The sequence below is a fragment of the Pleurodeles waltl genome, chromosome 5, assembly GCF_031143425.1.
Source record: "Pleurodeles waltl isolate 20211129_DDA chromosome 5, aPleWal1.hap1.20221129, whole genome shotgun sequence".
NCBI lineage: Eukaryota > Metazoa > Chordata > Amphibia > Caudata > Salamandridae > Pleurodeles > Pleurodeles waltl.
Genome location: NC_090444.1, coordinates 968,860,391 through 968,877,236, shown reverse-complemented (window position 1 = coordinate 968,877,236; position 16,846 = coordinate 968,860,391). Strand labels below are relative to the sequence as shown.

Genomic DNA, 16,846 nt, shown 5'->3' with positions numbered 1-16,846 from the left:
CCAGAGTTATGTGTAGAAACTGAGGTGGGTAGGAGCAACTTAACTGTTGTACACATTCATCAGTTCAATATCTACGATATTTTAAACATGGTTTCTTTGAGCAGTGATGAGACTTTAGATTGTAGATTATTTTAAAAACTAACTGTAACATTAGTTGGGGATCCTACATTTTGATGATCTTTTTCTAAGTACAATCACTATTCATATCTCCCTCTATGTAACATTTTTCTTTTTGAATTGCAAAGGCTTCTCAAACAATAAATAACAAAGGTGATGATGACATTTGCTCGATTCTGTTAGGTCTGTGGAAAGCTAAACTTAATGGACCTTGCCCCTTCTACTGGGTGAAGGCACTATAATTCAGCGATTTTGTAATCCACACATCTATTTGGGAGAAGGCCTAAGTGCATGCCGGCTCACAGGCATGGCAGTACTACACAGCTAGCTCAAGCTGGCATAGTCAAAAATGCTTAGTTTCCATTTTTCACATCCATTTAATTCATTTTATTTGATTTGCCAGCAATGTTCTTGCTTACAAGTTTTTTTCGTTGGACTTTAACTTTATAGTGAGGTGTTCATGAACGTAATAATACAATACACCATAATGAGAAAAATAACAAGGACATCTATTTGGCACTCTTTTTGGGTATCTTTTATTTGTAATGCTTATTTAAAATTGTAAGCACAACTGAATCACCAGTATAAAACAGTTCTTTACACCGATCAGAATTTCCCAGACATTTTGCCATGCCACACTGATTAACTGGGAGGAACGCCTATATGTATCTCCTCTTCTGAAGCATCAGTTTAACTTAATTTGACTACTATATAATGCAAAGTGAAACTGGCCAGTGAAAAAGTGCAATCTGTCTTATCATAACCCGTATTCATACTAAAGACTGTAGTCTGTCCTAAAAAAGCACACGTTCCAGCCTAGGCCATAATGCAAAGTGTGTCCCTGGCACATAGAACGAGACAAGATACCACAAGGGTGTATCACATATACAGAGATATAGTCTAAATGTAGAGGTACCTTGGGTAATATATGTATATATTTTTCATAACTGTCGAGTATGGCGAGGGGTCCATGGATCAAGTAGACCATGATGCCCCAACAAAAAGTGTGAACTCATCAGATCTGTGTGTGGTGTTTATGCTATAGAGCTTTTCACTCATATAAGCTAGAAAGAAACGTCTTTCACCAAACGCAGAGCAGAATGGGTTGAATCCGTGGAGAAAATAGGTCCTGTGAGTACCTTTCCTCAGTAAAGTGATTGTAACGAGAACTTTCTCAAGTTAGTTAGGCTATACCCTTACAATGATGTGGAACTTGACCTTTATATTACAGTAATCACTTTGTGAATGTACTGCTTATTTGTACACTTCTTAAAAAAATGTGTTGGAGATGTTGATCAAACAGGATTAGACTGTTGTTGAGGGTTTGAGAAAAGGTTTTCAGCTGATTTTTGTACAGTACATTGAGCAAGGTCAGATTCAATAACTCGAGGGGAACAGTGTACCCTTAATGCCACCCGCACCCCACCGCCACCAAAAAAGTTGGGCACTGGAAGTGGTCAGCAAGACTGTCCTTCAAAGCAAAGATGTGAATGTGCCTAGGGATGGATGCCCAGGGATGAACCTTCTCAAGCAGCTGAAAATTTGAACCATGCTGTGTGGTTGTATTCTTCTCCAGGGCGTAGCAGGCCGTCAGGAAAATTGGGCTGTTGGAAAAAAAACAAATTAATGTATTTCAACACCCTTTTTGAGGTAATCATATCATATTCTTGATAAATAATAGCGAGAGGCAAAGCACTGCATGGCTTTCACCTACTTGAAAAGGGATCTCTTAACTAAGATGTCCATTCAGTTAACGCCAATGTACTGAGACAGACATGTTTCATTTGGACATCTATCTAGAGAGAGCCAATTTCCAGCTGGTTGCAACTCATGCTTTACTCAATTCCCTTCTTGTACGTCCATAAGTTATTTTTCAATCGTACATGCGCCTAGAATCAGTTCGGGAGCCCGATGGTTGAGAGTTGATGGACACTGGCCATTTTCAAACAGTAAATCTTACCTAAACATCCGTTTTGACTATTGGAATCTTATAAACTACATGTTGTACTGCTTGATTTAGTAAGCTCCAACTATCAAAATCACTCTTCACTTCTGCTTTGGTTTACGTAAGCAGTGCTCTTGGCACCCAGTCACTAAGCAAGCCCCTACTCTGTTCTAACTCCATAACCAGCTCACAGGACTGTCTTTTGACCAAACAGCCCTATGAGAATATTACCAGATAGGGCTGGATCACATAAACCTTTTATGTCAACTTATTTGTATTTATGAGGGTATATGGCCAGGAAAATAAACTGTCAGCATTATATAAATGTATACAGTGCTTGATTTAGCTTCATGTCGACTATTTATGTACTATTTATTGTTGTGAAGGGTATTGTGTGCCATTACAAACTGCTTATAACTCAAATATTGCTAACAAAAGTATGTTTGTGATTAGGCCAAAAACCACCCGCAAATTCATTTACTGTGCGTATAAAAACATTTATATGATGTGACTAAGTATTTTTATATGTGTATTAAGTAGCTACAGGATTTTAGATTTATTCTCTGATGTATGATTGTTGGGTCACAAAGCACTATCAGTTTTTGCACAGCGGCTGGGTTGCGACTTGACAATATTTTTGCACTGGCACGGATGTGCTAACCGTGACAGCACAAAAACTATCAGTTGGTAGGGTCCACAAAAATCCTGCATCACATCATGCATATTAATGAGCTAGTATTCCATTTGGGAATCCCATTGAATGACAATTGATATAGGTACGGTGGCCTTTAAGGATAGAGCAAACCTTCATCCCTGCTTTGGCATTTGCAAAATGCTGACACTGCAGACCCTGTCCCGTAAAGGAACAAGGGTATAATTAAATGGCTTGATATGAATGGCACTGGGGAGAGCATACAGTGATCCCCTGACCGTGGGTCCCTGGACTCCTGTGTGGTCTCCCCAATTCCCTCAGGGTACCTCGACAAAGCAGAAGCTGTCCATTACTAATAGTTTCCACTTTGCAAATGGATACTACCTCCTTTCGGATTTCGGTAACCAATCAATACTTTGTGACTGCTGATGAGGTCGCTAACCATTGGGGTACTTCAGTGCAAATGACTAGGATGGCTGGATTTGCAAGGGAGGCTGGAGGTCCATTTCACATCCCCTTCTCCTACCCATTTATAAGAATTCATAGTAGGTACATTTCACACACGGCTTTTGGAGACGCAAAGCCTCCATTTTTCAAATCAGAAGTTTTGTGAGCAAAAATTTGGTAAAGCAGGATCCATCTTTGCCATAACGGAGGCTTCTTAACGTGACAACATCTGTATAAGTAGTTAACATATTATCAAATAAATACATTTCTTTATCAGTTTTGATACTGGCTTTCAAAAATGGTCAAAAGCACTAAATTATTCACTTCCGCAAAGTCAGATGTTACTCGAATAGGGCCACTAGCAACTTTGTACAGTTCACCTGTGGTATTGTTGATTGACATTATGCATGGGTACCACTGGAAACTTTAAACATGCTTAACTAGAACGACAAAGCAACGCTCACACGTTGAAAGGGCATTTTTTAAGAGAAACGTTTTCAGAAAACTGCTAGCCATGGCATACAGATATCTTTATTAGTCCTCAAACGCACTTCTGTATGATAGTCTCAAGTTTCGGACCCGTAGTCTTCATAATCACATAAAAAAGTAGGAGTCCAAGGTGTGCCTACCTTATTCACAGCATCTGGCCAATTCTGAGTTTCCAGGCAAAATGCTGAGTGTTTGGGATACACTGCGCCTTCCTTGCCCTTTAGAGACCCATCCAGAAAGTTTGCAGTGTAAAACTGTACGCCGGGCAGTGTTGTCCCCACCTCCAAGGACCTGCCACTAGGAGGGTGGGAAATCCTATCAATGAAACATTAGAAGGTATGAGGGATTTGTTAAGCAGCCATTAAAACAACCACCACAGAAAACACTTGGCTTAAATTCCAACACTGAACATCCCGTTAAATTGCGTCACTACCTTGATCCTAGTTCTGTTTTTCTAGTTTTAGGTCTGGCCGCACAGCGCAGCTGTATGCATTATGTATTGTTACCAGTTCTTTAAAACAGTGGTTCCCAACCTTCTGACTTCTGTGGACCCCCACTTTATCAATACTGGAACCTAGGGACCCCCACTGAATCATTATTGAATTGTGGGGACCCCCCACTGAGTGATTACTCAAAGATGAGATCTAATCTGTTAAGATTCTTACATTTTCTAAGCAGTTGTGGAACCCCTGAGGAGGCTTTGTGGACCACCAGGGGTGCCCGGACCACAGGTTGGGAACCACAGCTTTAAAATACACACAGAGTGAGCCTTGGCACCACCCAGATGAGTATCAGTCTCTTACCTCTTGCTATTAGCTTTATGATTCCCACCTTTCAGAAAGTAAGTATTTCCCTTTGGAATTCATAAGCGACTAAGGGTCATATTTAAGTGCCCTTAACGCCACCTTAGCACCGCCCCAGTGTCGTTTTATTGATGTTAAGGCGGCGCTATAGTGGCCTTTTCCCCGCACCATATTTACAAAGTGGCACAATGCATGCATTTTGCCACTCTGTAAACCCTTACGCCACATTATGCCTGCGCCAGGCAAAATGTATGCAAGGGAGGCGTTCCCCCGTTAGGGGTCTGAACAAATGGCGCAAGGAAATCCAAGAGATTTCCTTGCACCATTTTTTTCACCACTTTTAACACCTATTCAGAACAGGGGCTAAAAGGGGGAATACCATTATTTATAATAATGGGCCGCAATGTATCCCGCTGGAGTGGCGCCAAGATTTTGGTACATCAATAGTGGAAAAAAAAAAAAAAAAAAGACGTTATTGCCCCCTAACCCGCTCAATGGTGTGCCATATTTTCAATACGGCGCACACATGGTGGTGGTAGGAGGGCGCTAAGGGGTGCAAGGAAAGTGGTAGTGCACTGGGTGCAGCACCTCTTTCCTTAAATCTACCCCTATGTCACTTCTGAAAAGTACACTCAATCATCACGCTTTGTCACATTCACTTTCTTATCCCCTATATGCCTTCTATACAGAAAGCAGTCCGTGTTGCTGTTTTTCCCATATGATAGACAAATATAAATTGATATATTCCCTCGTAGCTGCAAATGCCATAGATTCCGAAATACATTCAATACATTTGCTGCCCTTTTTCTCGTGCTTCTTTGATTAAATCTAGCTTTGGCGAAGGTTTCGTACAGATGATAATGGGCCTTTTCACTGAGCCATCCGCTAATGTGAGAGTAAACGATGTCCTGACTCCTTTAGTTTGTGCCTGGTGTATGAAGCAAGACTGTCCCCTGCTACCTCGGTTTTGTTTTATTTACCAACTATAAAGCCGTTGTTGGAAAGCATTAGGATAGATGACAGAATGCTGGGTATTAATCTAGGAGAGCTATATACCAGGTGGCGGCCTATGTGGATGACATTTTGATTTTTAAAATTGATTCAATCAAAATATTTCAAATATCTATGAATCTGGTTTAGTAATGATCTGAAGGATTCATTCCATTATAGAAAAGTTTTGTTTTTTTAAAGTAAAATCTCTGACATGCTTGACGATTGTTCCCAGAAGTACATGTACTCATTTACCAGGGTTGAGGCCCTTAAAATGATCACTCTGCTGCTATCTGCATTGCTGGTAATCTGCTTCCAATTAGATAAAATAAAACTGCTGCTATCTGCATTGCTGGTAATCTGCTTCCAATTAAATAAAATAAAACTGCTGGTAATCTGCTTCCAATTAGATCAAATAAAACTGCTGCTATCTGCCTTGCTGGTAATCTGCTTCCAATTAGATAAAATAAAAAAATGGACCAAATAATTTCAAAATTCCTTTGGAAATCGCCATAAACCAAGGAGTGCCTTACAAAAACCCAGGTTACGTAACATATTAGGCTGCTTGAACGTAGTTATTTTCTATACCTGTAAAAGAGCCTCTCTAATTCGTTAAGACTAGTGTTGGATCCTTTCTCAGTCATCATCCAGTTCGATACAAGTACAAATTGAAAAGATTCTGCTTTCCTCGTCGCATATCTATCCAACCTCGCACTAGTACCCAGATACCGCACTCACATCACGTTAGGTTTTTGATTATAGCAGCTACTCTCCTTAAAATAGACACTAAGCTCGAGAACAAATTTCGTAACTCCTACTTGATGTCTTTGTGGTACAACAAACGCGTCAGAAGCCTGTAAATTGTCAATGATGGGATGATTGGTTCAACAAAGGCATATCTTTGGTCAGTACTCTAGGGAGTAAGCAGTCACCACGCTTTTATGCAGAACTGCAAGTGATTTGTGATCACAATAAGTATAAGTTCTTTATTTTTTCAGAACTAAAAATAGGTCTATCAAAACTAGGTCTCCTTTGTGTCCCAGACACCCTGGATTTACTCTAAAGAACTTATAAAGGGTGGGGTGGTGATTGGCGGGGGGGGGGTCCACATGGTCTCTAAACTCTATAGGTTATTTTGCCCTATACACACAAATCTGACGCTTAAATTAATATGGAAATTGGAAAATTGGTGAAAGTATGTAACTCACCACATCAGTCTAAACTGACACTCTCATATTGCACAAACTTGCTTCTTTGTATTACACAAAGCATGCTAGACTCCCTCCAAACTACATAAACTGGATATCCTACAAACAGATAGTTTGTTTGCTTGGATGGCACAAAGGACCATTTTATATGACAGTTTACTTTCACTTCGTGCATTTTGGCCTTCCATATTAATCTTGTACCCATAGGCCCAACGTCTCAAGATCACTGGGTAAATATTCTACTTGTATTGTAGCTGCTCCCTCAAGAGAGTGTTTGTATCTGCTAGACTGGAGAGACACCCATAGCGAAGGCTGACTGCTGTCTCCTCACCAGGGTATGGGAAGTGGGACATTCGATTAGTGACAGCTAGTGCAAGGCCACAGGCCTTTAGTGTGTTGATCGGACTGGTGACTCCCGACCGTCTTGGTAAATCCACACATTCTCCCAATACTGGAATGTTTCACTTGCTCCTGAGTGTGTGTTCGCACAACTGTGTGGCACAACTGTGTGTAGGTTTGCTATGACTGGAATCTTTGTGTGATATGAATGGTATCCTCCACTGCCTGATTTCTGTGCTACACCCTACACCCTGCCTAGAGACTAGGCTTCTTTCTGTATACTTCAAGAATGCACAATCCTCAGGCCTTCTATGATTTCCCCCCCCCCCCGAGCTGATCTAGAAGGTGTACAGAAAAAAGGAGCCACTCTAAACGGGGAATCTATATTGTGCCTCTATAATTCAGATAACACTTGGTGCTATACTATCTCAAGTGAGAAGAACATGTACTGCACTACGTGGATGGAAACATTTTTGAAGGTAGTACACCTTATGACTGGTTCAATCTCCCTGCCAGTTTCCCCTAGAACTGGTTCACCAAGTTTGGAAGGGGCTATCTGCAGCCCTGCTCAGAAGAGGAATAGGACCAAAACCAGATTTCTGTGGTATTGTTTGACTCATGTCTGGAAAAAAAGCTTAGAATCTTAAGTAGTCATGCTTGCTTGTCCCTGCATGGAATAGCAAGAACTAAACCATCCAGATTAGAAGCTACCCTGACCCTGAGGACAAGGGCAAGACTCAGCTGTACTGAAACCGTTGTGAAGTTTGACTCATGTAGAAGATTCTGACATAAAGCAAGGAGTTTCTGGATACCAGGCTGCTTGATCCAAACCAAATAATTGATTGATTAAATACATCACCTAAAGGTTAAGAATATGTTGCTCACAGGACCTCAGATGGTGAGCTGCCCTTTTGCCCTCAGCTTTGTGGGAGTCCATATTGTGTCATATCCAAACGGTGAAGAACAAAAGAGAGTTGTCCCTTTCACCTTAGACATTGGAATGGTTGCTATTGATGGACATAGGTCATCATGATTCGGGAATCATTTTCATCATCTCCCTACAATGTTGGGGCCCAAAGATATCAATGGTTTCAGATGTCACAGGCATTAAACAAAAAGCAGTGCCTTGATCAGCTGACAGTCAGAACTTCACATGCACCTAACACACAACATTTTAAACCACCACTAGTTATTTACAAAATATGGACATCTAAAGTTGAGGTGCTTATAAATAGCATTACTGAATTAAAGTGCACCAGCGGCTCACCTTTCCAACTGGCACTGGGACCACTGGAGATGAAGCTGATGCTCATGTATTTTTCCCATGACTCTCATCACAGACCTTTGGTCGCCCTGTTAACTGGACACTGGAAACGTTGTACCAGTTTCCCCTTGCTAGTGAGAAGTCTCCCTTTTACTTGGCTGTGAAATGAGATTGTAGAGGACACAAAAACTCCAACTGATAGACTTCAATGCCATGCCATTTACAGAACCTGATTGTGCAAACACTACAAAATGTCTGGGCTCATCTGTTGGATCCAGACAATCTCTGAACGCTCTGTTTTCCTGTTTAACAAACAAGATGAGGGATGTAATGTTTGAACTAATCTCAGCCACTTGTGATTGCTCAGGTCGCGTTCCGGTCCATCAATTCTCCTCCACCATGCTACTCCAGACAGAGACTGCATTATGCACTTCATTACTGACACTAATCATCAAAGGAACATCCAATCACGAACGGCCAGGGAGGCCCACTCCAAAAAAACACAAGCAACCGCAGACAGTTTGTGGCCCAAGTGATTACCAGTGGCTGAGATTATTTCACCAATCAATTTTTTGATTTCTTCTATTTTTTGTGTATGTCCTTTTTTACAACTCCAAAATATGCTGACCAGAGACATATTCTCTTTACGACATAGCTGTGACTGGACAGAGACTTTTATTGAGTGTTGTTACTTTATGTCATAGTATATCTGAGTTAATCTCACTTAAGTAAGTCTAGACCAGTCAACCACTTTACCCCTTGTTATGGTAAAATGATTTACCGAGTGCTGATTCATCCAAGGTTTGTTGTTGATACTAAGACCAAGACCTGAGGGTAGAGGTGGGGGGAAATCAAACTGACTTAGGAAAGGTTCAGTTTTCCAAGTGACAACTAATTGTACTGCAGTTACTTCTAGCATAAAAAAGATGGTGTTGAAGAGAATTCCATATCTTGACCGATCATTCAGAGAAGCTACAAATACTGTGTTTATTTTTAGGCAAATGTGGTGATATTAATATGTTAATATGACATCAATATGTTGACTGTAGCAGAGCAGATGAGGCGTGGAGAACAAGACCTTCTTATCCTGTTCTTTATAAAGTAAGGTGCTTGTCCATACTAAGCTTTGTGGACAACCATTAAGTCTTGAACTGAATTCATTCTCTTATGGGAAGCCAATGGATTCAGTTTTCCAAGTGACAACTAATTGTACTGCAGTTACTTCTAGCATAAAAAAGATGGTGTTGAAGAGAATTCCATATCTTGACCGATCATTCAGAGAAGCTACAAATGCTGTGTTTATTTTTAGGCAAATGTGGTGATATTAATATGTTAATATGACACCAATATGTTGACTGTAGCAGAGCAGATGAGGCGTGGAGAACAAGACCTTCTTATCCTGTTCTTTATAAAGTAAGGTGCTTGTCCATACTAAGCTTTGTGGACAACCATTAAGTCTTGAACTGAATTCATTCTCTTATGGGAAGCCAATGGAGTTCAGAGAGCAATAGACCAGCATGAGAGAACCTGGAGCTTGCAAAACCAGATGTGAAGCTACGTTCTGTATTCATTAGTGTGTCACAAGAAAATATACAGGTAAGTCTAAATATGGGTAGTTAGCATAAATCAAGAAGGAGAGTCAATCAGGGGTGACAATACTCATCTTTTCCCACTTTCATTCAAGAAATTCTAACTTTCTTAGCACTTCAAGTTGAAGAAACAGGTAGAAGTCAGGGGGTACTATCAGTCTATCAAGAATAGATCACAGTCAGTTATGATGCCTCAACTCATTTAGTTGTAATGGGGCGGGAGGGGGGGAGTGTGTGTGTGTAGGGGGTGGGAGGCATGTGGGTGGCTTCAATTTTGATTGGCCAACGAAGTTGCCTCCAATTTACTACTGCTGCCTCTATTTGGCTTGTTTTAATTTTAGGTCAGTTCCTAGCCATCCAGTTCCACATGGTTTTCATGCATAGTTTAAACTATCGCCTTGATGTAAAACTACATTCCTACCTAACTAGTAATTAGGTACCATCAGCACACATGTATATGTTTACCCCCCTCCCACCCTCCCTAGCACTTGGAGTTGATTAGGCAATTGGCTGACAATAATTTTAAAAAGATTGGGGGATTATGCTGAGCCCCGAGGAACTCCACATTTAAAAGGCAGAGCTCGAGCCTGGTGGGGTGCATACTGTTAGATTGAGTATGATCTGTGAGGAAAGATGTAAACTATTCTAGAACATGAAAAAGTACGCTAACTGCTTTCAGCTGATTGCACACGGAATACCAATGTCTTATGGTATCAAATCTGGCTTATAGCTCCAGTAATATCAATGCACCAATGTCATCAAGACCTGCAAATAGTAGTAACTTAGGACTATTCATAGGGTGGACTCCTGCTTGAGTACATACAAGTATATTGACCCTTCGGATGTGATTACTTGTTTTTTGGTTAGATGGGTTCCAATAGCTTAGTTGCTGCTGGTAGGAGCAGTATAGGACCAACATATTCCATGTTTGTAGGGTCAGCATCTGCTTCTTATTTCTTATTTTTAAAGGATGGGACTTAAAATTGTGGACCGGAATAGCTTACAGACCATAGCTTGCTTGAGCGCCTTACTGTAAATTATAAATCTTCCCTCACAGGAATGACTGAGTTTATTTGTTTTGAATCAAGCCCTTGTGACGCTACAGTTAAAAATGTCTATTTTCCCTCCATAGAATCCAGCATCTTTTTCATCCTATTTAAATTCTCCCGGTGATGGGCGAAATCATGTTATTCTCACTTAATCCCAGTCAAATGACATCTTCAGTACCATATTCAGTAGTTGTTCCTCCTTGATGTCAGACAGGTGACCTTACAGCCAAGCCTCGGAATGGAGACTGCATGAGTTGACATGAGAGCAACAGACTCTAGTTTTGGGACAAATAATATTTCAGTTTTTTTAAAGTATTTTGTTTGCCATTGACAGCTTTGATCACAAACTGGTAAAAATGTACCAAAAGAGTGACTGGGAGTACAAGGCAGATCCTTTCTGGAAGTTTGGATCCAGCAGAGTAAAGGTATGTCATGCATATGTCAGATAAAACCACTGTGCCATGTGGAGCAACTCAGGGTTCTGCTCTCACCCTTTACCCTTTAAACTGCATATGCAATTGTTGAACTTGGCATCCTTGGCTTGGTCTCCCCTCACTTTTTGCCTTTGCTTCCCAGGTTGTTGATGTGTGCTAGACTCTGTTTTTGCTGTTTCTGATACTCTGGGCACTTTACCACTATTAACCAGTGCTAAAGTGCAAGTGCACCTATGTAATATGTATGTGTAATTGGCTTATCCATGATTGGAATATTTGATTCACTAGTAAATCCCTAGTAACGTGCACTAGAGGTGCCCAGGACTGTAAATCAAATGCTAATGTTGGGCCAGCAGCACTGGATATGCCACCCCCATGGGTAGGCCTGTAAACATGGCTCAGACCTGCCACTGCAGTGCCTGTAGGTGCAATTTTACACTGCCAATTTGACTTGGCAAGTGTACCCACTTGCCAGGCCTAAACCTTCCCTTTTTATACATGTAAGGTACCCCTAAAGTAGGCCCAAGGTAGCCCCATGGGCAGAGTGCAGTGTATGTTAAAGGTGAGACGTACTGGTGTGTTTTACATGTCCTAAGAGTAGAATACTGTTAAATTCAGTTTTCACTGTTGCAAGGCCTATCTCTCTCATACGTTAAAATGGGGCCTGCCTTTAAATAACTTTAAAGTATAGAATCCCTATGGGAGCAGATAGAAATATTTAGTTTGGTGTCTCTAAACTCACGATTTAAAAGTACATATTTTAGTAAAATTGTTTTTTACACTGTTAGTTTGAAAACGCCACTTTTAGAAAGTGGGCATTTTCTTGCTTTAACCATTCAGTGACTCTGCCTGTTTGTGGATTACCTGTCTGGGTCAATATGACAGCAGAGCTGTTTGTGAATCCCCTCTAGACAGTGAGACAAAGGGAGCTGGGGTGTAGCCTGCATATCCTGATGAGCCATCTGTGCTAAAGTAGAGGGAGGAGTGATCACTTACACCTGAATGTGCTATGCCTGCCCTCTCATAATTCAGTCTCCAACCCCCTCTTGTGTGTCTGGGGTCTGGTCTGGGCAAGACAGGATCTTGTGAACAACAGAGACTTTCCTTTGAAGTATGCTACTTCGAAGGCAGAAAGGGGTATAAGTATTGGACTTAAAACCCCTGAAAATTAGATCACTTCTGGAACCAAGAGAAACCTCTGCCAAGGAGAAGAGCTGAAGAGAAGTGCTGCCCCTGCCTGTGACTGTGCTTTGTTGGGCTATCCTGCAGTTGCTGCTTCTGTCTATTAAAGGGGACAAAGACTGGACTTTGTGGTATATTTATGCTTGTGAAGCACCTCCAAGGGCTTTAACTGAGCTTGCCTCCTGTTTTGAAGTCTCAGGGCCATCAAAGACTTTCTCTGCAAGCACCTGGACTCTCTGCTGAGACTCCTGCCCTATCCAGTCCCCGGGCCCTTGAAAGGTGAAGTTGGCAGAAGAAGAGCTGAAACTCCACGCACAGAACGCCGTGCGGGGACATATTCAATGCACCATCTGCAACGCAGCTGATAAATGATGTGCTGCGGCTTTGCGGCTAAAACCGCCGCTCCACCTGCATTGTGGCTGGGAGATCGACGCATCTCGGCTGGAGAAAGGACGTGCAATGCCCGCTCGCGGCTGCTAACAATGCAAACCCCACGCAGCGCGGTTTTCTAACACCGTGCAACGGGATTTTCCATGCATTGTCCTTGGGCATCAAAGTAATCCCGACTCTGCGTGGATCCGAGGTGCCCTTTCAGGAAATTGGCACATCGCTCTCTTGCGAGGGAGAAAAACAACACATTGCTGACCCGACCAGAGAAGAAACGACGCATGGCCTCCCTTGCGAGGAAGGAATCAACGTATTGCTGACTTTTCCGATGCACGCTCGCCATGCGGCTTTATTTTTTTATTTTTTACGCTAACGAGGTACTTTGTACAAAATCATCTTTTCCCTTGTTTTCTATGGAGTAAGACTCTTATTCTTTTGAAAATTTGTATTTTTACTAATGTATGTTGAATTTTTGTTGTCTTGGTCTTGTTTGATTTAGATAAATATTGCCTATTTTTCTAAACTGGTGTGGTGTCCATTTTGTAGAGTTTCACTGTATTACTGTGTGTGTTGTTAAAAATACTTTACACATTGCTTGAGTTAAGCCTGCCTGCTAGTGCCAAGCTACCAAGGGGGTTAGTGGAGGTTAACCAGGTGTGTTTCTCCTTTGCCCTGACTAGAGAGAGGGTACTTGCTTGGTTAGGGTGTAACCTGACTGCCAACCAAAGACACCATTTCTAACAGCAATAAAATATTAAAATACACAAATTCGATTTTTACAGGTATTATAACGATACTCAGCTCCTGAAGCAATTTGATATGGCAAGAGTCTCACATATTCAAAATACACTATTAGACATCTACACAAAGGTTTCTGAAACCAGACTGTCCTTGGATTGCCCAAAAACTGAGGTACTGGTGATCTTCAGTCCTTAATTAGCTCGAAGTTCTTTGTTGACACTTGTCAATGCCAACTACTAAAAACAGTTTGATTGAGACAATCAAACCACTAAAGGGTTAGAACACACCTCGCTGACTTAACTGATTATCTGCTGCAGAGATGACACAGTTTTGAGTTCTGCCATTGATCAACATGACATAACAGGATAAGATTGCCAGTTGACTTCACTATTAGTTTTTGAGTCAATGGCCTTCCTTGGCTCGTAGATCAGCATCATAACTCTACATGAAGGTGATTCCTATTTCAATGAAAGAACAGACATTTCCCCTCAATTATTACTGGAAGACGCTCAAGGGGGTGCTTCTACTTCCAATATTCTTCATCAGCATTTTCTAGCATTATAGCGCTGAGCTCAAGGTGGCCTTTGCTGGTTCATCTAAAGTATAAAACATCCATAGAATAATACAACAGGTTTTAATCTCACTCTTATTTATTTTCCTCAACCTATTGCTGCTGTGGATAGCCCGGCCAAATCTAGCTGCCCCACTGCCTCCTTAGTTGAGGCAAATTTTCGCCAGCACTGTTTTTAAGTGTGTATGACGGAACACTTTTGTTTCCTGAAATTCTCCGTATAGTTATGACACAAGTGTTAGAACATTGTAAAGTGAATGCAGATTTAGAATGTGTAGTTCACGGTTACACGTAGACAAATAAGTGCATGCAATATACAGCTCTGTGTGTGGAATATCCATTGGCAAGTACCCAGGCTGTGCAGGATGCTACAACTGGCAACGAGATAGGGAATAAGTAATCCGAAGACGGACAGTGCTCTCCAAGACAGTTTGTCGTGGTCCAAGCAAATTGCTCAAGTGTGCCACGTGTGCCTTTGTCGAAGGGCCGAAGATCTACGTTTGGCATAAGTGGAGTCAAAATGCAACTCCAGCAGGTGTGAAGTGTTTGAAGATAAAGAAAGCTTCACTTAGAAGTCTAAGCATTGTTGGTCAAGAAACAACTAGCAAGGCCATGAAGAAGGGTACTGCAGTATTCCACAATATAAAGCTATACAGTATACAGAGCGCTCCTCCTGAAGGAGGATACAACCTGGTGTCAATAGTGCAAAAGAATGCCTGAAAAAGCAGCAAGTCTGCTACAAGGAAAGGTCATCTGCTTACCAGCGTCAATTAAAGAGTCATCATACTGCTGATGCAAGTGGCCCCAAGAGAAGTGCCTGGGGTTGTGCTTACAGAGACCAACAAACAGGCCACATTTCCAGCAAGCATAAAAGATGACCCTGAGGTCACCATGTTACAGGACCAGGGTGAATGGTACGAATAGAAAATACCCTGATGAATGGTTGACGGAGTTGGAGAGAGCACCAGTCGCAGAGTCAGCCAATCCTGTGAACGGTTATAATGCTGCCGCCTTTCTGAAACCACCACAACCCTTCAAAACTGCCAAAAAGCCAAATATTTCAATACATGGACTGCTTGGATAGAGACATTCCGTGGTTTAATTGATGTGCTATAAGAGACAGATAACAAAAATTATATCAAATACCTCAAGAATCTTGCTGGCGAGGGTGTAAAAAAGTTGTAAAAAAAAAAACGCCATGAGCTGATGAAGTTACGTACTATCAAATTTTAAGAAGCCTTGAATCTCACGTTCAATCCAGTGTCAAATGTAGAGCACGAAAGATATATTTTCCGTCAAGAACGACAAAGAGTTGGTGAAACCACAGATGACTTTGTTGAGAGGCTGAATACGCTCATAAAACATTGCAGATTTAAATAATTTAATGATGAAGGAGCAATACATCTCATAGTGATTGACAGATGCCTGTCAGATTCATTCAGAAAATGAATGCTGAGAGAAACTTAGTCTGGAGCGAGTTCTCATGGCTGCCAGAGCTGAAGAGAATGCAGAGTGACAAGCTGCTGACATGGCGGTCGGAGATGCCCAAAGTGAGTCAGTCATGAACATGAAAAGCAAGCCAATCTCAAGGCTTCAAGGCTGAAGTACACAAGGTGATATCCCGACAGAAAAAGAAGTTGTGTTTCAAACGTGGATTGTTGTTTCCACACAAAGGTAAACGTCCCTCTATTGGACAGATATTCAAAAGCTGTGTTAAAGAGAACCATTTTGTGACGGTTTGCAAGGCGAAGGGAAAAGTAAGTGCGTCACGGTGAGAAGACAAAATGGTCTACCAAACGCTCCAGAAACGATGCTCGACGCACGCCCACAAGGCCAAGCAACATCAGTTGAGACAAATCGACACCAAATGAAGTTGATCGTCCTCTAAATCATCGTCAAAAAGTTCATCAGTATCAATACCAAGTAAAAATTAAGAAGATGATTGTGCAATGTCGATATTTACTTCAGAAAAATGTGCATGTTGGACTGGCAGCATGTGAAGAAAAATACCAGACATAGAAATTCGACATGAAAAAGTGTCAACATCAGGGCAGTGCGCGCTCTACGGGCGACTAGAATGCAAAAACCTAACAATTTGAAGCTAACATAATTTATGCATTGTGCTGATTTGATGTTGTTTAACCTTTTGCATTGCAGAGTTTAATTCTTAAGACTTATGTTCAGCATGCATTTAAATACTGTTCACATGTAATGTACTGCTGCAGGCTTTCAGACTGTGTCAGGGTGTGGTCCCCTTCCAGGGCCTTCTAGAAGCTTTCCCTGCAGCATGCCTGGGTGTGGTTGGTGGGCTGGGCTAAGACTCTATAAAAGGGAGCCAGCTCAGCTCCATGTACTCACTATTCAGAGGTTCCGGTGCAGAGCAGCAGCAACTTCCTGAGCTCCTGTTCCGGTGGCCTACTTTGATCTTCCAGGCCTCTACCCTTCATTTACATTGGTGATCCTTGATCAGGGCGGTAAGACGGAGGTCGGGCTGGGCCCCCGATCCCGTTTTCGGAGACATCCGAGTTCTTGGGCCTAATTTCCATGTTGAGAGATTTTATCTTGCATGTGTGAATGTGCTCTGTTTTTTTCTGCCATTTATATGTTAACATTCGAATCGGCAAGACCCGCAATTCGTT

The 16,846-nt window shown here is 41.6% G+C and overlaps 1 protein-coding gene across 1 annotated transcript in view; it reads right to left on the bottom strand.

The window, feature by feature from the left end:
- Positions 1 to 629: 629 nt before the first annotated feature.
- GALM (galactose mutarotase) overlaps positions 630 to 16,846 on the bottom strand; it is a 168,743-nt gene continuing 152,526 nt past the window's right edge. Inside the window, exons 6-7 of the mRNA XM_069235097.1 lie at positions 3,791 to 3,965; positions 630 to 1,721 (exon numbers count right to left, since the gene is read on the bottom strand). Coding sequence (XP_069091198.1) covers positions 1,644 to 1,721; positions 3,791 to 3,965 — 253 coding nt within the window. The 3' untranslated portion in view covers positions 630 to 1,643. The remainder of the gene's footprint in view (positions 1,722 to 3,790; positions 3,966 to 16,846) is intronic.